Consider the following 24,475-nt stretch of genomic DNA (forward strand, 5'->3'; position numbering starts at 1 on the left):
TTCTTAGTTATGTGTTAAGCTAGACAATTTCCTAAGTTCCTTCCACCTCTGAGATTCAGTGATTCTCTGTTTCTGGGTGAAAAAGCCCAATAAAATAAAAATTAACAAGAGTAAATGCTAAGAAGTTCTTCAATGTGGTTAAAAATCTTAGCAGGGAATACTGAAAAAACCTACTCTGCTATAATTTCTAAAGTCTTAAGTGTTCTAATTGCCAACTTTCGCAATATGACTCAATTGTAATAACCCAGCTGCTACAAACACTAATTTAATATTATTTCAACTTTTTCATATTAAAATAATCCCTATATAAACCTTACTTTATATACTTTTCTCAGCTTTTTCCTCGTTTCTTCCTACAATACTTCAGGAATATGGAATAAGAGAGAGATATCAATTCTCTGAGCACTATAGCCAGGGGGTGTGTCCACATGCCTTTTATGAAAGATTTGGAACATAATAATTTTCCTAATCAGCAAAAAATGATTATTGCTTTCCATTTTAATTTACTGCCTTAATTGTAGTCACCTCAATGATGCTTTTATCTTTTTTCTCTAGGACCACCTTCAGCTCCAAGGAATGTGATTTTTAACATTAATGAAACAGCTCTTATTTTGGAGTGGAGTCCACCAAGTGACACAGGAGGAAGGAAGGACCTCACATATAATGTTATCTGTAAAAAATGTGGATTAGATGCAAATCAGTGTGAGGTCTGTGGAGGAGGAATCCACTTCATTCCGGGACATACTGGTCTTACCAATTCTTCTGTGACTGTGGTTGACTTTGTGTCTCATGTGAATTACACCTTTGAAATAGAAGCCATGAATGGTGTTTCTGAGTTGAGTTTTTCTCCAAAGCCATTCACAGCTATCACAGTGATGACAGATCAAGATGGTGAGTGCTATTATTATTCTACTCTATTTAAAATATGCTAATAGGTCATTCTTTGTATATAGGATCATATTCAGATTGAAACTGGTTTCTGGACACTTAAATGGATTATGAAATACTAAGACTACAAGTGGGTTGTGACAAATTTTATATTATTGAACTAAAAATTTTGAATGGTAAAATACAATCAATTGCCACTACAGTTTTAAGACTTTGGGGAGGTGTTCATATACCTCTTTCATCTATTCGTTACATACATACATTCTCTTATGAGAAAATTTTAACATTATGTTCAATTAAGTGACTATAGATTGGTTGAATGTTTGCCTTCTTTGAATATGTGACAAATATACTGATTATAGTTCTAGTAAATATGAATTATTGATATAAACTATTCATCAAGTGTGTAGAGATGTATTCTTAATGTTAATTCTTATTGCTGCTATTTACTGATGGTTAAGGATCTTTGTATGCCATTTGTGCTATATGTATTAGAACTCTTATTTATACTTCCCTTTCATATCTACATTAACTGTTAATAAGTTTTATTTAAAGCTATCCCCAATAACTTGAATAAATGTGTTATATCTTTACTGTGAATCTACATTTAGTGGTGGGGAAACAGACTCTGATATTTAAAAGATCTGAAAGGTTTGAGTTTTTTCTGTGCACGGCATTATCTAAGTGGAATTGCAATATGTTGTCAGACTTACTTTGACTTATTTGATATTGTGTGTTTGCTTTATATCAATATTGAATTTTAATGCAACTTCATCCTGCATTGGTATTCCTATGGTGCTGTAATTTAAGGCAGCCTGATAGGACAAACAAATGTATCTAGGCTGCTGCAATATCCCAGATCGTGCTTATATTCCAACAAATAAGTGCTGGGATAATACTTTTTAAAATCTGGTTTTCAGAATTTCAGGAATTTATGTTTCTATGTGATTGTTTTCTAAAAAGTACCATAATAAGTAAAATAAATTTGTATAAGACAAAACAATAAAATCATTTTGTACACAGGCAATGTGTGATGATATTTAAGACAGAAGCAAATGCCATAAAATATAATGTATTAACAATGTTAAGAGTAATAATCATATCAATAAGAAATAGCCTAATGAATTTCTCTTTGATGGAGATTAATTATTATTTAATAGCATCCTTTTAATTTTTTAGATTAAAAAACTAGTTTTAAAACATAAAAGTATTGTGAAATTGACTTTAGAAGTATGTAAGAATTGCTGTCTCCAATCTATATAGCGTAGCAAGTATGCCAGCTTTTATGAGTCCAATAGGGTCTGAGGATTAAGAAAAAACTCCTTACACAAAAAAATCTCTCCCCAAGTCTAATGTCCTTATGTTTGTAATTCCACCTATAGCTCCATCTCCAAGAATTTCCCATCCTTTTTGATTCTCAGATTGGAATTATTGTGATTTAGCAAGACACATAGGAGGCTATTAATAAATTCTTGTTGATGGCTCAGTAGAGAGACAAGAAACTGGTGTTAAGACTTATGTTGAATGTTAAGGAAAGTGAAAAGGAAGATAGTATGATACCAAATACAACTTTTGCAAAACACAGTAGTAAACGATTTACTAGTCTACTATGTGATAAACGCAAAGACCCCAGCTTCTGGGATAACAACTCAGTATTTGACAAAAACTGCTGGGAAAAGTGGAAAAGAGTATGGCAGAAAATAGGCATATACAATCTCACACCATATACCAAAATAAAGTCAAAATGGGTTGATAATTTAGATATAAAGGCTGATACTATAAGTAAACTGGGAGAACAAGGAATAGTTTAGCTATCAGATCTATGGAGATCAGAATTCATGACCAAACAGGAGATAGACAACACTACAAAATGCAAAATGGATAACTTTGATTACATTAAATTGAAAAGTTTTTGCACAAACAAAGCCAATGCAACTAAGATTAGAAGGAAGGTAGAAAATTGGGAAAGAATTTTTACAACCAGTGCTTCTCATAAGGGCCTCATTTCTAAAATATATAGAGAATTAAGTCAAATTTGTAAGAATACAAGCCATTCCCCAATTGGTAAATGGTCAAAGGATATGAACAGACAGTTCTCAGATGAAGAAATTAAGGCCATCTATAGTCATATGAAAAAATGCTCTAAACCATTATTGACTAGAGAAATGCAAATCAAAACAACTCTGAGGTACCACATCACACCTATCAAATTGGCCCACCTGACAAAACAGGAAAATGATAAATGTTGGAGAAGATATGGGAAAATTGGAACACTAACACATTGTTGGTGGAGTTGTGAAATGATTCAACCATTTTGGAGAACAATTTGGAACTATTCCCAAAGGGCTATAAAAAGATGCATACCCTTTGACCCAGCAATAGCACTTCTAGGGCTATATTCCAAAGAGATCATACAAATGGGGAAAGCACCCACATATACAAAAAATATTCATAGCACCTGTTTTTGTGGTGGCAAAGAATTGAAAATTGAGAGGATGCCCATCAATTGGGAAATGGCTGAGCAGGTTGTGATATATGAATGTAATGGAATACTATAGTGCTAAAAGAAATGATGAACAGGCTGACTTCAGAAAAACCCGGGAAGACTTGTAGTGTCTGATGCTGAGTGAAATGAGCAGAACCAAGAGAATGTTGTTCACAAGGACAGCCACCTTGTGTGATGACTAATACTAATAAACTTAACCCTTCCCAGCAATACAAGGATCTAAGACAGCTCCAGAGTCCTTGTAATGGAAAATGTTATCCACATTAAAAGAAAGAACTATGGAAGTTGAATTGCTATTTTTTTCTCTTTTGTTGAGTTTTGTTTCCTCTTTCTGATGCTTCCTCCTATTGCTTTAAATTTGTATTTACATCACTAATGTGAAAATATGCTTAACAGGAGTGTAAATGTATAGCCTGTATCAGATCGTGCGCCGTCTTGGGGATGGTGGTGGGGAGGCAGTAGAAGAAAAATTTTAAACTCAAAAGCATATGGAAGTGATTTTTGATAAATCAAAATAAATTAATAAAATTTTAAAAAACTAATTTGAATGCTTTACTATTTGGTGGAGAGAGAGAGAGAGAGAGAGAGAGAGAGAGAGATTTGTTTACCATTGATATTACTTCACTGCTTACACCGTTTAGTGAAATGTAGTTTCCATGTTTATGTGTTTTAATTAGATATCATTTTACTTTTGTTTTTCTGAGATCATGATTGCTATTCATTTCTTTTTTACTTCAGTACAAGCATAATAGATTCTGCCACAGCCATGTATTTTAACTCTGTATGTGCCTCTCTGTATCAAGTGTGTTACTTGTAAAGAACATGTTGTAAGATTCTGGGTTTTAATCTATTCTGATATCTGCTTCTGTTTTATGGGGGAGTTCACTCCATTCACATTCACAATTATGATTATTAACAACGTATTTCCTTAAATTCTTCTTTCTTGCTCTGCCTATCTGTCTCTGTCTCTCTCTTCCCCTTTCTCCTTTTTTCCCCCTCTATCTCTTTCATTCTGTTCTTCCTCAAAAGTTTTTTGCTTTTGACCACAGCCTACCCCAATCCACCCTCATTTCTCTCAGATTCTTCTTTCTTTTTTTCCTACTACCCCGGAGGGTGATATAGGTTTTTAAATCTAATTGATAGTGTTTGTTATTCCTTATCTCCGCCAATTCTGAGAGAAAGGTTTGAGAACTGCCTACCACTCCTCTACTGTAAAAGCTCTCTTAAACCTATTTTATTGGAGAACATTTACCTCATTCTGCCTCCCACTTCCCCTTTCTCCCAATCCATCTATTTTTTTACCCCTTAATTACATTTTTGGGTATCATTTAATCATATTCAACTCACATCCATGCCTTCTGTCTACATATACTCATTTTAATTGTGCTAATATTAAAATTCTTAACAGTTACAAGTATCATTTTCCCATTAGGAATATAAACCATTTAAGTTTATTAAATCTGTTATGAGTTTCCTGTCCAGTTTACCTTTATATGCTTCTCTGAAATCTTATATTTGAAAGGCAAATTTTCTACTCAGCTCTGATCTTTTTATCAGGAATGCTTGAAAGTCCTCAATTTCATTGAATGTCAATTTTTCTTCTGGATTATAATCTGATTATAATCTGAGATTATAAATAGAGCACACTCAATTTTGCTGATTAGGTGATTCTTATTTTATTCTTATTTCTAGCTCCTTTGCCCTCCACAATATTACACTCAAAGCCTTCCAATCCTTTAATGTAAAAACTGTTCAATCTCATGCCTGGCTGTGGCTACATGATATTTCCATTACTTTTTTCTGGCTGCTTGCAATATTTTCTCCTTGACCTAGGAGCTCTGCCATTTGGTTACAATATTCCTGGGGGTTTTCATTTTGGGATCTCTTTCAGGAGCTGATTGGTGGATTCTTTAAATTTCTATTTTGCCCTCTGCTTCTAGGGTATCAGGGTAGTTTTACTTGATAATTTCTAATATTCTGTCTAGGCTTTTGATCAAGGCTTTCAGGTAGTCCAATAATTCTTAAATTATCTCTCCTCTATTTTTTTTTCATTTCAGTTGTTTTTCTAATGAGGTATTCACACTCTCTTCTTTTTTTCATTCTTCTGATTCTGTTTTATTGTTTCTTAATGTCTCATACAGTCAATAGTCTCCACTTACCCAATTCTAATTTTTAAGCAAACTTTTTCTTTAGTGAGCTTTTGTTCTTCTTTTACCATTTGGCCAATTTTTAAAAGTTTTCCTTTGGTTGATTTTTGTGCCTCTTTTTCCATGTGGCCTAGTCTGTTATTTAAAGTGTAATTTTCTTCAGCATTTTTGTGCCTCCTTTACTGAGCTGCTGACTAGTTTTCTTGTATCACTCATTTGTTTTCCCAACTTTTTCTTTTCCTCTCTCATTTGATTTTAAAATCCATTTTGAGTGTTTCCAGACCAATTCACATTTGCTGTTTTCATTTTGTTGTCTTCTGAGTCTGTATTTTGATCTTTCCTGTCACCATAATAACTTTCTCTTGTCAGATTCTTTTCCCTTATTTTTTCCATTCTATTTCTTGATATTTAATTTTGTGTTAAAAATCAGGCTCTGTTCCTGGAGTAGAAGTGTCTGAGTGTCTGTCAGTTTTCAGTTCTTCCAAGATGGTATGATTTAAGAAAATTTATGGTCACAACTCTATGCTGTGGTCTGTGAGTGACCATAAGCATTCTTCTCCATACTGAAATTATGACCAATGTAGCCATTCACCTGGGGCTGAAAGCATTAACATGCCAGTGTTCCTTCTCACCCTCAAACTGTGACCCTTTATTCTGCAGGGGCAATGCAACAAAGTCCTTTACCCATGTCAGCCCAGGGATCTTCTGTAATCACCATCTGGTCAGTGGTCTGACCTCCTTACTATCCATGGCCTACAAGCTGTGAAAGTTGTGACTACTGATTTAGTCACCACCAAGGCCTGCTGGTACTCCTGGCTTGTCAGGCAAGGCCTACAGTGGTGCAGCCTTTGTTGGACTTTACTCTACTCTTACCTCAATAAGACAGACTTTTCCTGCTGAACTTCTAAGTTGTCTGGGGCTGTAAAATTGTTTTACCTCATCCTTTTCTTGGTTCTGCCACTCCAGAATTTGTTTTAAGGTATTATTTTAAAGTTGGGAGAGAAATTTGGAAGAATACCAGCAATTCTCTTCTTTTACTCTGCCATTTTGTTGATTTTGTTTTACTGTTTCTTGGTCTCTAATGGAGTCATTAGCTTTTAACTTGCCCAATTCTACTGTTTCAGAATTTATTTTCTTAAATGAGATTTTGTACCTCCTTTTCCATCTGGCCAATTCTGCTTTTTAAAAAGTTCTTCTTCAGTGAGTTTTTGTGCCTCTTTTACCATCTGCCCTATATTTAAAATATTATTCTTCCTGAATCACTCTTATTTATATTCCTAATTTTGTTTCTATCTCTATGATTTGATTTTTAAAATATTTTAAAGGTCTTCCGTAAGTTCTTTTTTGGGCCTGCGACCAATTCACATTTTTTAGGCTTTGCATGTAGATGTTTAGACATCATTGCTCTCTTCTGAGTTTGAGTTTTGATCTTTCCTGTCACCTTAGTAGCTTTCTATGGTCAGGTTCCTTTTAGTTGTTTGTTCATTTTTCTAATCTTTATTATTATTATTATTATTATTATTATTATTATTATTATTATTAACTTTATGTTGAAGTTGGGCTGTACTCCATGGATTAGAAGGGGCACTGTCCCGATCTTCAAATTTTTTGCTTGTTTTTGTTTTTTGTTTTTTGTTTTTTTTTCTTTTTTTAGAGTTAGTTCTCAGGGTTTGTGTGTTTTCTGTTCTTTTGTGTGTCATGATCTAAGGAGAGATATGGTCACTGATCTCCTGGCCAGTTCTCTGATCTGTGAATGACCACAAGTACTGTTTTTCTGCTTTACAGCTGAGACCAGGGTCCCTGCACCCCTGTGACTGGGAGCTCTAGTGTTACTCCTTGCCCTGGGACTGCCACCTGGAATTACGTATGGGCAATTAAATTAAATCCTGCATCCAGTGCCAGCAAAGGGTTCCTTATAAAATTCTTCTGACCAGCTGACCAACTCCTTTGCTATCTGTGAGCCGAGAGTTCTGGAAGTCACTGCCACAGATTCACTCACCCCTAAGGCTTGCTGCTGGCTTGAGCCTGGTGATACCTACTGCTGGCTGCCTTGTGTAGGGACCCGGGGCCTCACTGCTGGTTTGTGCAAAGACTGGGTCCTTGCTTTTGGAGCAGCATGCATTGGACTGCACTCTCCTCTTACCCCAGTGAGATGGACCATTCCTGCTGACATTCTAATTTGTCTTGGACTAGAATATTGTTTCACCCCATCCTTCTGTTGGTTCTGCTGCTCCAAAATTGAGGCATTTTTTAAAGTTGTTTGGAAGGGAATTTGGGGAAGGTCAAATGAGTCTGTGACTTCACTCTATCATCAAGGTTCCTTAAGGTTTTAAAATAAAAAGTAATGTTCTTCTAGGATTTTCCCTATCTGATAAAAAGCTAACTTAAATATTTATAGTCTATAATTTCATCTATGTGTGTACTCCTTCCACTAATTCATACAATTCAATTTAGCAAGCATTTCTTAAACATTTATTATATTCCAAACACTAGTATTACAGACACAGAAAAAAAGGAAACAATCCCTGCTCTCATGGAGCTTATATTCTACCATGGGGAACAAAAGTGCATAAATAGGTAAATTTATGGGTTAATTTGTGGATACAATAAATACTGAGTAAATTTAAAGGTTGCAAAGGATAACACTAACAATTCAAGTAACAAAACTGCAGTACCTTAGTAGAACATGTACTGAACTGCTAAACCCAAAACCAGTTATTTGCCAATGGCCAGACCTCTAGCAATTAGCTTCTCTTAATAAAGGTAATCTAAGTTTGGATTACAGATACACAGTCTGTCAACACACCTGAAATGAGTCTTTTATAGTGGAGATTTTTATCCTTTGTCATGTTGGGAACCCCTTTGGTAGTCTACTGACACCAATGGATTCATTCTCCGATTAATGCCTTAAAGGTATAAAATAAAATACATAGGATTACAAAGTAAGCCATTGCAATATAGCACATATATATATACACACAGTACATATATGTATGTGTATATATATATGTGTGTGTGTGTGTGTGCGTGTATGTGTGTATATATATGTATATATATATATGCATCTATGCATGCGTATATGTATATACATATATGTATACACATATGGGCAGAGGTGGAGTAGATGAGGTGACATATATATGCATGTGTGTGTGTATATGTATATGTATATATATGTATATATATACATGTATGTATATAGTATATGTGTGTGTGTGTTTGTGTGTATGTGTGTGTATAGTTTATGGTTCTCAAGTTAAGAATCACTATCCCCAGGTTGGTAGAACATAACAAAGCTTGCATCCTATAGACATAAACTTTCAGTAATATAGAATAATTTTTTATTCTGGTATTTGACATCAAAATATAATTTTAGTGGAGAATTGAAGAACTATTAGGAGAATATGTTAAATAATTTTTATTCAATTATATGCTGTCTATTTGGATTTTAAGAAACACATTAAAAATTATTTAGAACCCCGTAGCAGTGATGTAGCTAGGTGAACCACTCTTTGGTCATTCCAACTCTGGTTAGATAAATAGAATTATAGATTGAAATCTGTTGCTACTAATTAGAGCCTTTTGCAATAAAATGTAATTAACTAACTTCCATAATCCTAAGGGATGTATTTTACCACTTTGCATTTTTAAAATTTATTCAAATGGATCTAAAAGATGTTTCATTTAAAGAAGCAAGTAAGCAAAACACAGTAAGAGGTGGAAAATTTGATTTCCCAGTATTTGAGAAGTAAAGTGAAGATACATATAGCTTTCTTGGCAAGAGAAACCATTAGGTCACAGGCAATAAAAGAAAACATTAATCATGGATAATCAATCTGAAACAAATCGTGTTTTCAGATGTCATGACTTTCATAAACCTTTAGGGATCATGTTCAGAGTAAAGGACATGCTAAATTACAAACCAATTCTGCTGATGTTTGCTAGAGGGTCTTTAAAGCAATTATGTCAGGAACAGGTTGTGCCAACCCACTTGCTCCTTAAAATATAGCTTCTTTATTAGACTCCACATCTCTTAAAACCACACTTTAGTTTCTATTCTGTATGAGTCTACCTTGGGCTCACATTTTGGTGGCAGTTTTCATTCTTTTGCCCTAGAGACACAATATGAACTGAATAGTCAACTAAAATGAAGTGGAAAATAAATTCAGAAATGCCTAAAGTGGCCCATATCTTTATAAACTTTAGATATCTATTTTACATTTTGGCCCAGTTTAAAATGATACTCCAAATGTCATTCTGCTCCTCATGACTACAGTGAAAAATGAAGGACTATGTTTTTCAAATTGCAATAACTTCTGAATACATATTCAGAATATACTTTTACTTCTAGTGATCTTATTCTTTTTTCCAAAAAATAATACCTACTGCAGACTGAAGTATGCAACTTTATTAATCTTTTCTGCGAAAATGTGCTACATGAAAAGGAAACTTATGATGATTAAGGACAAAAGATTAAAATTGTTCCTGGAAATTCCCTTGGATACAAGGCAAGGTATTCATGTTAACATTGCAATCAACTTTTTTTTTCAAAAATAAATACTGTCCATGGATTTTAATTGAAAATGCAATATTGTTAGGTTATTGATATTTTAATATAGACTTTTTTTCAAAGATTACCCTAATCATTAGGGTAACCTGTGCTAGTTTCCAAACTCATTCACTCAATCAATATGTATTTATTAAATGACTACAATGTTCTAGGCACTAGGAATACAAGTTAAAAAAATGAAAAAAAAATTTGTAATCAAAATAAGTTTGCATTTTAATGAAGAGACAGAAAATACATATAAACTGTTTACATCACAAACATAAAGTGATCAAATACAAATATACACAATGAGTTTAATACAAGGTAGCCTGGCAGGCACTTGTTATTTTATAAGATCATCAACATCTAATTTTTAGAAGACTGTTGAAATATCTAACAAGTTTGTTCAAATCTAATAACTTTTTAGACGAACCAAGTACAATATCAAAATATAGTCCAAGACATACTTAGCAGGCTGTGGTAAACTATTCTGTTCTCTGGAAGGTGGATGCAGTGGGCAGTAAAACAGTCAAGTATACACTGGTTAGCTATGTGATCTAACAAAGGACTGTGTAAAAGGTGGGGCAGGGATGATAAAGCACCTTTTGGTAGCCACTGCACAGCAACTTTTGGCTATATAACATTTCATGATAAGATGGAGATAGGTCTCAGAATGTGTTAGAGTTAGTTTGAACTGTCTGAGAGAGCCAATTGTTAATTTTCAGTGTGAGAATTCACATCCCAGAAATCATTACAGGGTACAAATCAGGGCTTGATTTATTGTTTAATTGATTATCTCAACTTTAAAAATGAAAAAAAAAGGTTATTAATGAAGATTAAACTTAAATTTTTGGCATGCTTATATTGGGGGGGGGGGTTCCCCTAGAGAACCAGTTGGTAATCATTTACTAACAGATCCCTGGTTGAATCTGAAGAACTGAAGATAAGCCCAAGTTGCCTTTGTTAGTTAGGCTATTCTGATTTCTAGCCTGTCAATATTCTGTCTAAGAGAACAATGAATGTTAGCCACATCTCTTACTTTTTAAATTTCCACCTAACCCTGTCTTCCAAATAAATAATATGTAGGCTTTTGTTAGCATAATAACTACATAATCCTCAGTTGTTATTTGAATTGGTGTTTTCACTTAACTATAGATTCGAACCCATTTATAGTGAAAACTTGAAACCCACTAGCCATCCTTTTGCAGAGAGGCTGAAATTTATACTAAAATCATTTGTGTAACAATAAGGATTAAAAAATGTTATTTAAATTAAAATGAAGTACAGATCGAAAAAAATCACTAGATTTAGAATCAGGTAAAATCAGGTTTAAATTCCTCGTCCTTTTACAAATAACCTCTGTGTCTTTGGGCAATTTACTTCATCCCTCTTGGTCTGTTTCTTCATCTGGTAAATGAATGAGTTAGCCTAGATAATTCTAATCTTTAATCCAATTCCAGATTTGTTGATGCTAGCCTCTTCTCAGAAGGTCTACAAGCTGTTGGATACATGTGGATAAGCTTAAATCTAACTTGAGAAATCTGAGAACTATTGGATCTTTTCTAAGAAAAATATTCATTTATTTACCTTCAGATACTTGGAAAGAAGGTGAAATAATTTTCTTGTGTGCAAAAGACATGTGATTATAATGGGGCTATCTGCCTTCTACCAGTACATGAATAGTGTGCAATTGACTTGCTTTAATGCCATTTTCTAAAGGAACTGAATGGCAGTAATAATTCTTTTAGTAATATGCTTTAGAACTGGTAAATATGAGCCAGGTTCATAGGTACAAGTGAATTTAAAATGAGAGCGCATTATCTCATTATACAAAAACTATGATTACTATGGAATACATGGCTCTCTTTTCTATGTTGGCAATTTTCTGACAAGTTGTAGGGCTAGTTTTTAATATATTGTTTTATTTTTAAGGTAGAAGCCCTTTTTATTAACTCAATTCTACCTAGGAAACAAATTGATGGACTCAGATTACTAGTTCATATGTAGTTAAAATTAAGCACTGGATCCTTTTTATTTTTTTTTCCAAAGGTTGTTCCATTTATTATACTCAACAGTGATTTTACTCTGAAATTAAAGATCAAATAAACAGAAACTATTAAGGAATAAAAATAAAATAAACATGTTCAAGGATGATTGACTTGTTTGATCATTATTAAATGATACAATATCTTTTTTATAACCATGAAGTACCTTTAATTTGAAAATACTTGAAAATTAGTCAACTGCTTTTTTTTCACCACAATAGATAGAATTCTTTAGAAGAGTTCTTCATCTGCACAGAATTTTTGTTCAGCTGTAATTTATGTTGCTATTCTGTTTGGAAGCTGAATAGTTTAATGACTAGCAGTCATTCATTTGTTGATTTAATGAATATTACTGAGTGCTTATTTGGCTGCTTGGGTTGTACAGAAAGACATACAAGATATAGAATCTTCCTTTAAGGAGCTGACAATTGCTGTCCTCCACTCTTCCATATTTAGAAGTATCAACTGATTTAAGACTGTTCTTATATACCTGACATCTCACAAATTACTTCCACTAAACCTAATTAATCCCTTATTTCTAGTGTTAGTATACAAATATACACAAAGCAAAACATTATTGAATATGACAAACTGTGAATCTATTGGCATTTTCACAGATAAATTTTTTGAGGCAGCACAATTTTGTCATTATACTTTAATCCTGTTGGCCTATAAGCAAAAGCACTTTGAAGAACAGATTTAAACCATTCTACCTATCTTCTAAAAAACTATATTTTTCTCAAAATGGTTCCATTTTAAATATGTTTTTGAAACGTGAGCATGCAATTTATACCTGAGCCACTCCTTTGTATCCTTCTCTGAAGGTACCAAAATTGGAAGCATTTTTCATCTATACATATTTGGTGTAGCAGATAAAGCACTAGACTTGTAATCAGAAAGACCTGGATTTGAGTTCTACCTCAAATATGTTTACTAACTATGATTGTGGACAGGTCATTTACCTGCTCTGGCCTCAGTTTTCTAATTTATAGAAATAGGAGGAGGAACTGAATGACTTCTGAGGTCTCTTCATGATCTATATCTGTATTAGCAAATTCCTTAAACTAGTCCCAGTATAGGAACATCTAGATTTAGACCAAAAGTAAATCATTTAGAGAGAGAATAGGAGAAACTGTTACCTTTAAAAGGAATTGCCTGTTTTACACAATACTTTACCTTATAAATCTTTTAAGCAGCAAGATTCTCATCCATTTAAAATGTTTCAATTTACACCATATTTCATTACTACTTTCCTTGCGCAAAATGACATACACCTTCATTAACTCATTCAGGTCACCAGCAAACATCTATTCTATAATAAGCTCCCATGACTGGTGAGGTTCAATGAATCTCTAATATATGAATAAGAAGTATAGTTTTCATTTCTACTAATTTGGCCTTTGAATTTCACACCTCCCCCAGTTTCCTTTTGGGTCACTGCACCTCTAGGTTATATACTAACTTTAAATTTAGGATATTCATGTGAATGACATAATTCTTTATATAAACTACCAGATTTCTTTGCATACGTGTTAGTTAATTGTACATTGTGTGTGGCTGAGTTTGAATTGTACTTAGACCAATGTATTTGACATTTACATCTTTTCTCATAATTTGAGAGTCTGTAGTCCTTTTCACTTTAAGTAAAGATGAATATACTGAAGAGTGGTAAATATGAACTGCATTTCAGATTCCTAGAAATTAAGAGTAGTTTCTTCATGCTATTTTTATGAAAATAAATGTTTAATGTGCTGAACAGTTTTGCATATTTAAAATGTTCAATTGCTGTATTTATTTAGCTGTTATACAAAATGTGAGATATTTGTATCAAGATGCAAACAATTAAATTCTCTTTAAAATGCTACTTAATTATATATTAAATTTAAACTATAACTGACATGCAAAGTTATTTCCTAAAAATTATTTTCCTCTAGCTATGGTTTTTATTAACTTAACTATGCCAATGTGGATTAGCACTACATTTTTATTAAATGACTATATTTATAGACTTGCAGGAATCTCAAGAGGTTGTAGTCTAACTCCTAATTTCTCAGAGAAGACTTGCACTAACATAAAGATCTTTAAATTCTAACTTAAATGACTTTGGGAAAGGAAATTTCACAATAGCTTCTGGGAGCCCATTTTGTTATTTAATTCATACCTATAGGATGCTATTTCTCAGATCTAACCTAAGTAATTGATATTTAAAAAGGACTTTATTCAATACTATAGAATTTAATTCTCAAAATACAACACTGTGAAGCAAATTGTGTGTTACAATGAATATTTTATACATAAGGTACTGAGGCACAGAGAAGTTCAGTTACTTGCTCAAGATCATACAGCTAAGTAACAGCCAGGATTTGAACTTAAAACTTCTGATTCCAAAGCCTATATTGTTAACAATTTGAAGATGGTTAATCAACATTCTTTATATACTTAGATATCATTATTTGGTCAATCATTGGCCATCTTTCCACTTCAATTAATAAGACCTGGTTCTTTTGCTTCTATCCAGTGTCACCCCATTTCTACTTCTACCCTCAAATATCTCCCTATAAGTATAAATGTTAATGCTTTGCATCATTTGTATATTAGCGGGAGGGGACTGACTCAACATCTGAAAATTCTTGAAATGTAGCTATTAGGTCAACTTCTTATGAAGATATGAAAATATCTTAGGTCTCTGCCTTAGCTGAAAGCTATGGAAGCTAGACAGTCTAGACAGGAAAGTTTCATTCAAGGTGAGCATTATTGTCAGGAGACAATGAGCAACAGTAAAGAATAAATTTTTACCTTCATGTTTCTGGATGAAAAATGTACTCTAATCCGTGGATCTACAGACATAGAAATGGAGTGAGAAACATTTACATGCAGTAGTGTGATTCAGGAACAATATGAACAATTTTTTACTGTTCTAATGTGAATCCTTTAACTTGGTGCCTTAGTTTTTTCTAAATACAAAATCAAAAAAAATTGACATTTACATTGCTGCTTTAAAATTCCTAGGTTCAAATTAATTTTTCAATTCAACAATATTTGTTAAGTAGCTACTATGTGCAATGCCTTGTGCTAAAGACTGGTGATGGAGAAATAACCATAAAATAGCTCCTGCTCTCTATGATCTTGGAACTAATGTGTAAACTTAGACTCAAAAGCTTCAGTGGTCTCATCCATTTGGAAGTCACCTCCACCTATGCATATGGCTATCTACTCATGCCTGCGTGTGCCACAAAATCTTTGCCTCTGTTCTCTCAAAAGTTCATTACAAGGAATTTGTTAGCTGTGCTCTTGTCTGTGCCACCATGAAGTTATCTCATTAACATATTCACATCTCAAAATTATCACTACTGTTTGGTGTTCTGCTGGTCTTACTGTGGATATCTGGAGCTTATCTGAGGTTTACTTATCATAGGACCAAAAGGTCTTGACAGAAAGGCCTAGATGGAGTCCCCTTATTTAGCATATGGTGTCAGGATGTGATTTTTGATTAATGAATGATGCAATTTGCAAATTATACTGTGATATTTGGAGCAGTTTGTATAAGACTTCTAGGTTCCCCTTTGCAATTTCACTTCATGTTATTATTACTTTATACTGGCTAATTCTAAACTTACTATACTACATAGAAGAGAAAGGAGTGGTCAGGGAGACCAGAAGAAGAAAAACTTTAACACAAAGCAAATAATGTTACTGCTTCCCCTAGTGTGATCTAGCACACATAGCTAATGTTTTATGACATGTATGGGCACAGCTAGTAAGTGATAGGGCAGATATTTAAGTCCCTATCTTCTGACTAAAATTTAGTTGTTCTTTCTACTAATACAGCATTATGTTCTGTGAAAATCTGAAAATTCAGATTTAGTGGCAGCATCACATAGTAAATTAATACAAAACTGGTCTCAGAAACAGAAGGATGTGGGTTTTAACTTCTGCCTCTCACACATACTGCCTATGTGACCCTGGATAAGTCACTTTTAACCACACTGCTCTCTAAGCTAGAAGTTTTAAATGCATAGTCTGTGGGCTGTATGTAGTATACAACACTCCCTAGCATGGCCCACACTATATTAAAAATGTAGTTCTTATCTAATTTTAATGTGTTGATAATTTTTCAATAGATGAACTTGTGGTTTTCTAAGTCAAGATGCGGCTCAGAGGAATCTTTATGTACAATTTAAGTGGGTCCCATTTTTATTTGAGTATGATACTACTGAACTAACCAACTCTCTCACAAGTGTCAGAGAAGGTGCTAATCTTCTTTGGGAGAAAGTTTTTTCATCTAAGAATTCCATATTTCAATGAAATATCAGGTCCAATTCTTATCTTATCTCCACTTCCTATCTCATTATTTTGGTAGTCTGACAAAAGAAGATATGTACAAGTGTAAAGTCTTATGGAGAAGACATCTGAAAGAGGGTGATGTTTATTTTTTTTTGCATTGTTTCGAGACAGCAGGGTCAGTGAAACATAGCTTCCATTTAGAAAGTATTTACATGGCCCCTGAGAAAGATGAACAGTTGTAATGGTGATTTATAAGCCATCATTTAAAGTGGGATATTTATTGTCTTCCCACAGACTTTTAGCCTTAAGCACTTTTGGTCTGGCCTCCGGAATTTAGCGGCAGAACATTCAGTTACAAAATAGTTTTCTATTGTTCTATGCTGTTGAGTTCTCAACTGTAGCTTATTTTAACTTTGATTTTGAAATCCATAAATGCCAGTCATAGCTGTTAGGAGCTGAAATCATTGGCAGAGGAATTTAAATGAAAAGTGATAAATGTGGGCTGCCAGTGGCTACTATTCCTTCAGCCAGACATAAACACCATGACCATAGTCCTTAGTGGAATGGTGTGCCTGATTTCAGATTAAGTGTGACAAATTAGGTAGAAGTTAATTACTATCTTAGAGGAAATAGTCAGATGTTGATTGGAAAAGATATCTTAAAGCTCCTTTTTTTTTAACTTTAACACCAAATTCGGATGACATATCAGCAAATAGGAATGTAGGAATGCCTAGATAAAGATCATCCTAGCTGGCATCATGGGTATTTGTTATGTATGCCTTTGGCAGAATAGGTCCAGAAATAGGCGAAGGTGAATTTCTTCCAAGAATACATCTGTGAGCATAAAAATAAGAAAGTAAATTGAAAGATACCTTAAAGTTTGGGTCCTTGCATTATGGCTGGGAGGGGAAAGAAGTACATGTATCTGTATCATTGCTGACTAGATATTACAGTTCTTGTCAGCTGTTCTCATGGCAACAAGTGCCAGGATTAACAATTGGTCTCTAAGTGAATGTGACCTTAAAGACCAGGAGAAGTTTTAAATCACTTATCTCCTTAACAAGGCCCTCATTTATTTTCTTTAAGTCAACTACATGGAGAGATACAAGTGACAATTCTGGCCTTTGCACAGTATTGGGTGATAGCTTCTATTTTTAGACCTTTCCTTCTTTTCTTTTTGTGGTGGGGAATGTTTCAAGAAACAACAAGTTGTTTTCTGTTTTGGAACCGAGGACAGCTGCATTCAAATGTTGGTTCTACCACTTAGGTAAATCTTAGCTCTGTAGCTTTGAGTTTTATTTCATTTTGTTTTGTTCACTTGTGGGGAGGGGGTTAACTACAAAATAAGTGGGTTGGGCTGACTGATTTTTAACTTCTTTCCTAGTTTTACATTAACATCTAAAATTTTCTCTTTTTCTGAATGTTACTTGTAGTTTTATTTTATTTTTGCTATTTCATAACTTTTTAATGCTTCCAGCAGACATCTTGCCTTCCTCTGAAATACTATAGAACTGTTTTAACCTCTCTTATATTTCCGAACTCTCATTTATCTTGCATATAGTTCCTCTCTCTCTCTCTCTCTCTCTCTCTCTCTCTCTCTCTCTCTCTCTCTCTCTCTCTCTCTATATATATATATATATATATATATATATATATATATATATATATATAATATATATGTATATATATATATACATATATATACATATATAATATATATATATGTATGTATATATGCATGTATGTGTGTGTGTATTGTCTTCGCAATTAGACTGTAAAATCCTTAGTGTCAAGAACTGTCCTTTGCCTCTCCAATTTGTTATGAAGAACTTTAGTCCATCCCCCACCACCAAATAATCACTTATTTTAAGTTAGTTTGCTCAGAACAGTTTTTTTCAGATCCAATGTAAATTTCAATTCCAAAGTAAGAGTGAATAGCTATAGCCTGGGTAATGTAAATCAACAAAATAAAACAATGATTTCATGATTGCATGTCTACAAAAAAAAAATTAAATAAAAAAAGTACCCTGGAAGTATGTATGGAAAATTCACACTATCATTTCTAGGTTAGGGCCCGTATAGGAGGCAACTATTTCTCTCAGGTTTCTAGGGGTAACTCTGAGAGGTAGAGGGTGGTTTCTAGTGCTAATGATCACAAGCCACATCTAATAAGTTGTATAATAAGAAGGTAACCAGTTAACAAAACACCTCCTCAATAGCAATTAACCAATTAGAATCATTAGGTTTTACAAAGGATATTTACTAAGCTAGGATAGTAAGAACACAGTACAAAAACATCCCCCTCTTCCAAGTAACTTGATCACAAGTATATAAAGAATCTAAGGAAACTGAACTCAGGCTTACAGGGTACATGTATCAAAGAGGTAACTCACAATTCATGGTTGAATAGAATATTTTTTCTCCCTACATGGAGTCCAAATGAAGTTTCCTTGAAGCTACCTTTCCTCAAATGTGTCTAATTTTTCCTTTGCCTTCTGATGAAGATACTGCTGTCGGCCATTGCTATTCCATAGACTGTCCTAGAATGTTGATGGATAATCTTCTTTCAAAATTCACAAGATTACAGGGAGATGGGGAGAGACAGAGACTCTGCACCCTTTCTTCAAAAGACACTTCCATCAAGTATCTTACAGTCTTTTAGAGATAATAGCACTTACACAGAACCTGTGTGGTATTGTGCAGTAGAAAGAATACTGCGTTTGCATTCAAGAGATCTTAGTTCATATTTCAGCTCTGCTATTTACTACCTGTACAACTTGAACAGATCATTTAACTTCTCAGATTTCTCATTCATAAAATGATCATTCATTAAATGATCTCTGTTCCCTTGTAGGAATAAATGCCTTGAAACAATTAGGAAGCAATACAATTTAGTGTGCAATTAAGTGTAAAATAAAGGTAGCTTACATATGAAGTATCTTTATTTGCCAAGTGATTTCAGATCCAGTGGCATGAAGATCCTTGAGGACAAAGATTGTTATATTCTTGTTTTTGTCTTTGTAACAACAATGTCTGCTAAAAAGTAGAAACTTGATGAATACTAGTTGAATTGAATATATTTTTACAATTTTTTTTCAATTACATGTAAAAATTTTTAACATTCACTTTTTAAAGTTTTGAGTTTCTAATTATCTACTTACCTCCCTTCTTCCTAAGACAGCAAGAAATTTGATATAGTTTATACAAGTACAGTCATGCAGATCATATCTCCACTTTAGTCAAGTTGTTAACACAGACTGAACAAAAAGAAAAAAAATTTAAAGTTAAAAATAAAAGTACGTGTTGATCTTGATCTTCATTTAGACTCCGTCAGTTCATTCACAGGATAGCATTTTTGTTCATCTCTCCTACAAAATTGTCTTAGATCATTGCATCAGACACTTTGGTCCCAGGATTGTAATATCATTTTGGTCCTCTTTGAGTATAGCTATATAACAACAATATAATAACAATATAACAACAATAATAATAACAAATCATTATGTTGCTGAGAAAAGCTAAGTCATTCATAGTTGATCATCATACAATATTGAAGCTATTCAGTGCACTGTTTTCCTGGTTCTTTTCACTTCACTTTGCATTAGTTCATTTAAGTGTTTCTAGATTTTTCTGAAAGCATCCCACCTCATCTTCTCATGGCAGAATAATATTCCATCACAATCTTACAACACAACTTTTTCAGCCACTGATGGGCATCTTGTCAATTTCCAATTCTTTGCCACTACAAAAAGACCTGCTATAAATATTTTTGTACATAAAAAGTCCTTTTCCCTTTCATTAAAAATATCTCTCAGATACAGACCTAGTAGTGGTATTGCTGGGTCAAAGGGTACTGGCAATTTAATAGCCTTTTGGGCATAGTTCCAAATTGCTCTCTAGAATAATTAGATCAGTTTGCAACTCCACCAACAATTTTCCCACAACTCCTTCAACGTTTGTTATTTTCATATTTTGTCATATTAGCCAATCTGATAGGTGTGAGGTGGCACTTTAGAGTTGTTTTGATTTGCATTTCTCTAGTCAATAGTGATTTAGGGCATTTTCCATATAATTATAGAAAGCTTTGATTTCTTCATCTTAAAACTTCCTGTTCATAACTTTTGACCATTTTTAAATTAGAAAATTACTTGTATTCTTATAAATTTGACTCACTTCTCTATATATTTAAGAACTGAGATTTTTATCAGGGAAACTTCCTGTAAAAAATTTTGCAGTTTTCTGCTTTCCTTCTAATATTGGCTGAATTGGTTTTCTTTATGCTATCAAAATTATCCATTTTACTTCCCAAAATGTTTTATGTAAGTTGTTTGGACATAAATTCTTCCCTTATCCATAGATTTGACAGTTTAATTATACCATAGCATGGTATCCTATACCTCTAATTTGGTTATGGCATTACCCCATGTCTAAATCATGTACCCATTTTAACCATATCTTGGCATGCAGTAGGAGATGTTGCTCTGTACCTAGTTTCTGCAAAACTTCTTCCTAGTTTTTCCACCATTGTCAAATAGTGAGTTCTTATTCTAAAAGCTTAGCTCTTTGAGTTTATCAAACACTAGATTACTATGATCATTTACTATTGTGCATTCTGTAACTAATATTTTCCACTGATCCACCACTCTACTTCTTAGCCAGTACCAGATAGATTTCATGATTACTTTATAATACAATTTGAATTCTGGTTAAGTCATCTTCCTTCATTTTTTTTTTCACTGATGCTCTTAATATTCTTGACTTCTTGTTCTTCCAGATAAATTTTGTTATTATTTTTTATAACTCTATAAAATAATTGTTGGTGGTATGATTTGTATGGCATTGAATAAGTGAATTAATTTATGTAGACCTTCCCATAAGCAATTAATAATTTTCCAATTGTTTAGATCTGACTTTATTTGTGGGAAAAGTGTTTTATAATTGTATTCATATAATCCTTGAGTTTTTTTTAGCAGGTAGATTCTTAAATAGTTTACATTTTCTAAGCTATTTTATCCCTTGCTTCTGAACTTTGTTGGTAATGTATAGAAATTCTGATGATTTGTGGGGGTTTATTTTATATCCTGCCACTTTGCTAAAGTTCTTAATTGTTTCAACTAGCTTATTAGTGTATTCTCTAAGTGTACCATCATATCATCTGCAGAGAGCGATAGCTTTGGCCATTTCTAATTCTTCTCTCATGGCCTATCCTAATTCTTTCAATTTATTTTTCTTCTCTTATTGTTGTAGCTACCATTTCTAGTTCAACATTGAATAATATTGGTGATAACGGACATTCTTGCTTCACTCTTAATCTAACTGGGAAGGCTTCTAGCTTATCCCCATAATGGTAATACTTGCTGATGGTTTTAGATAGACAATATTTATCATTCTAAGTAAAGTTCCATTAATTTCTATGCTTTCTAGTGTTCTAATAAGAATGAATATTGTATTTTGCCAAAAAAGCATTTTCTGCATGTATTTATATAATCATATTTTTGTTGGGGTTTTTTTGTTATTGTTGTTGTTGAAATCATCAATTATGCTGATAGTTTTCTTAACATTGGATCAGCCCTTCATTCCTGGTATAAATTCTACCTTCTCATAGTACATGATCTTTGTGAAATATTGCTTTAATCTTGTTGCTACTATTTATTTAAAATTTTTGCATCAATACTCATTAGGAAAATTGGTCTATACTTTTTTTTTCTGTTTTTGCTCTTCTAGTTTTAGGTATAAACATCACATTTGTGTCATAAAAGGAATTTGGTAGGACTCCTTTGTCTCTTATTCTAAATAATTTGTATAGTATTGGATTAATTTTTCTTTAAATGTTTAGTCAAACTCATTTGTGAGTCCATCAGGTTCTGCTGAATTTTTTTAGGGAGCTCATTGGTTGCTTTTTCAATTTCTTTTTCTAAGATGGGGTATTTAAGCATTCTATTTCTTCTTCTGTCAACTAAGGCAATTTATATTTTTGTAAATATCTTTTTCATTTAGATTATTAGGCTCACTGGCATAAAATTGGGCAAAATAGCTCTTAATATTTGTTTTGATTTCCTCTTCATTGGGGATGAATACACATTTTAATTTTTAATACTGGTAATTTGATTTTCTTTCTTTTTTAATTCAAATTAATCAATAGTTCATATGTTTACCTTTTTCTCACAACACTGTCTTCTAATTTATTATTTCAAAGGTTTTCTTCCTTTCACTTATATTAATCTCTTCTTTCATTGTTAGGATTTCCAATTTGGTGTTTAATTAGGGATTCTAAATTTGTTCTTTGTATAGTTTTTTTTTCAGTTGCATGACCAATTCAACGATCTGTTCTTTCACTATTTTATTGATGTAGACATTTAGAACAGAAAATTTTCCATGAGTACTGCTTTGGCTGCCTCCCACAAGTTTTAGTATGTGTTTCATTATTGTAATTCTCTAATGAAATTAATGATTATTTCTCTTGTTTGTTTTTAGACACATTCATTCTTTCCTACTAGATTATTTGGTTTCCAATCAGATCCTTTCTTAAATTATTTTTATTGCATTATGATCTGAAAAGGATGCAATTTTTTTTGCATTTGGTTGTGAGGCCTTTATGCCCTAATACATAGACAATTTTTGTGTGGATGCTGCATATCACTCAGAAAAAGGTGTATTCCCTTCTATTGTTATTCAATTTTCTCCCAAGGTCTATCATAAGTAACTTTTCTAAAATTCTATTTATCTCCTTAGGTTCTTTCCTGTTTATTTTTTGGTTAGATTTATCTAGTTCTGGGAGAGGAAAGTTGAAGCTTCCCACTAATATAGTTTTACTATCTATTTCCTACTGTAACTATTTTAACTTTTCCTTTAAGAATTTGGATCCTATACCATTTGGGATGTGTGTGTGTGTGTGTGTGTGTGTGTGTGTGTTCATGTTTAGTATTGATATTATTTCATTGTCTCTGGTAACTTTTGCCAAAATATACTTTCCCTACTTATCTCTTTTAATATCTATATTTGCTTTGGCTGAGATCATGATTATTACTTCTTTTTTTTTTTTAGTTTCAGCTGAAACATAATAGATTTTGCTCCAGCCATTAATTTTTAATTTTCCATGTGTCTCTCTGACTCAAATATGTTTCTTTTAAACAACATATCCTAGGATTCATAGGATTTTATGGGTGAGTTCATCCCATTTACATTTACACTTATGATTACAAATGATATATTTCCTTCTCTCCTGCTTCCCCCTCCCCATTTATCTTCTCTCTCTTTTCACCCTGTCCCCCTTAAAAATGTTTTGCTTTTGACCACTCAGTTTCCCAATCTGCCCTCCCTTCTGTCAATCTTCTCCTCTCTCTTATCTCCATACCCTCCTACTTCCTTGTAGAAAATAAGATAGATTTCTATACACAACTGAGAATGCATGTTATTCCTTATTTCAGCCAATATTGATGAGAGTGAGGATCAAGCATTGCCTCCACAAATGCCACCTTCCCTTCCACTGGAAAAGCTCCTCTGCACCCCTCATATGTGTAATAATTTATCCCATTGTATATAACTCTCCTTTTCCCCTTCTCCTAATACACCTTCTTTTTCACACCTATATTTTATCATTTTGCATCCCATCATAATTAACTCGCACTCATCCCCTCTGTCTTTGTACAGTCCTACTAACTGCCCTAATAATGAGAAATTTCTTAGTAGTTACAGGTTTTATCTTTTCATCTAGGAATGAACACAGGTTAACTTTATTGAATCCATTATGATTTCTCTTTCATGTTTGCCTTTTTGTGCTTCTCTTCAGCCTTTTACTTGAAAATCACATTTTTCTCTTCAGCTCTGATATTTTCCATATTTGCATACTTGAAAATACTCTATTTCATTGAATGGCCATTTTCCCCCTGAAGGATTATACTCAGTTTTTCTGGGTAGGTGATACTAGATTGTAATCCTAGCTCCTACCCTCTGAAATAGAGTATTCAAGGCCCTCCAATTCTTTAAGGTAGAAGCTGCTTAATCTTCTGTTTTCTTGACTGAGGCTCCACTTTATTTGGATTGTTTTTGCCTGCTT

General features: G+C 33.2%; 1 protein-coding gene across 1 annotated transcript in view; it reads left to right on the top strand.

Moving 5' to 3' along the window:
* The window catches only part of EPHA6 (EPH receptor A6), a 1,178,244-nt gene that overhangs the window by 567,070 nt on the left and 586,699 nt on the right, over positions 1 to 24,475 (top strand). Inside the window, exon 5 of the mRNA XM_020977959.2 lies at positions 556 to 891. Coding sequence (XP_020833618.1) covers positions 556 to 891 — 336 coding nt within the window. The remainder of the gene's footprint in view (positions 1 to 555; positions 892 to 24,475) is intronic.

The sequence above is a fragment of the Phascolarctos cinereus genome, unplaced genomic scaffold (genome assembly GCF_003287225.1).
Source record: "Phascolarctos cinereus isolate Bilbo 61053 unplaced genomic scaffold, phaCin_HiC Scaffold_725;HRSCAF=1366, whole genome shotgun sequence".
Classification (NCBI taxonomy): Eukaryota; Metazoa; Chordata; class Mammalia; order Diprotodontia; family Phascolarctidae; genus Phascolarctos; species Phascolarctos cinereus.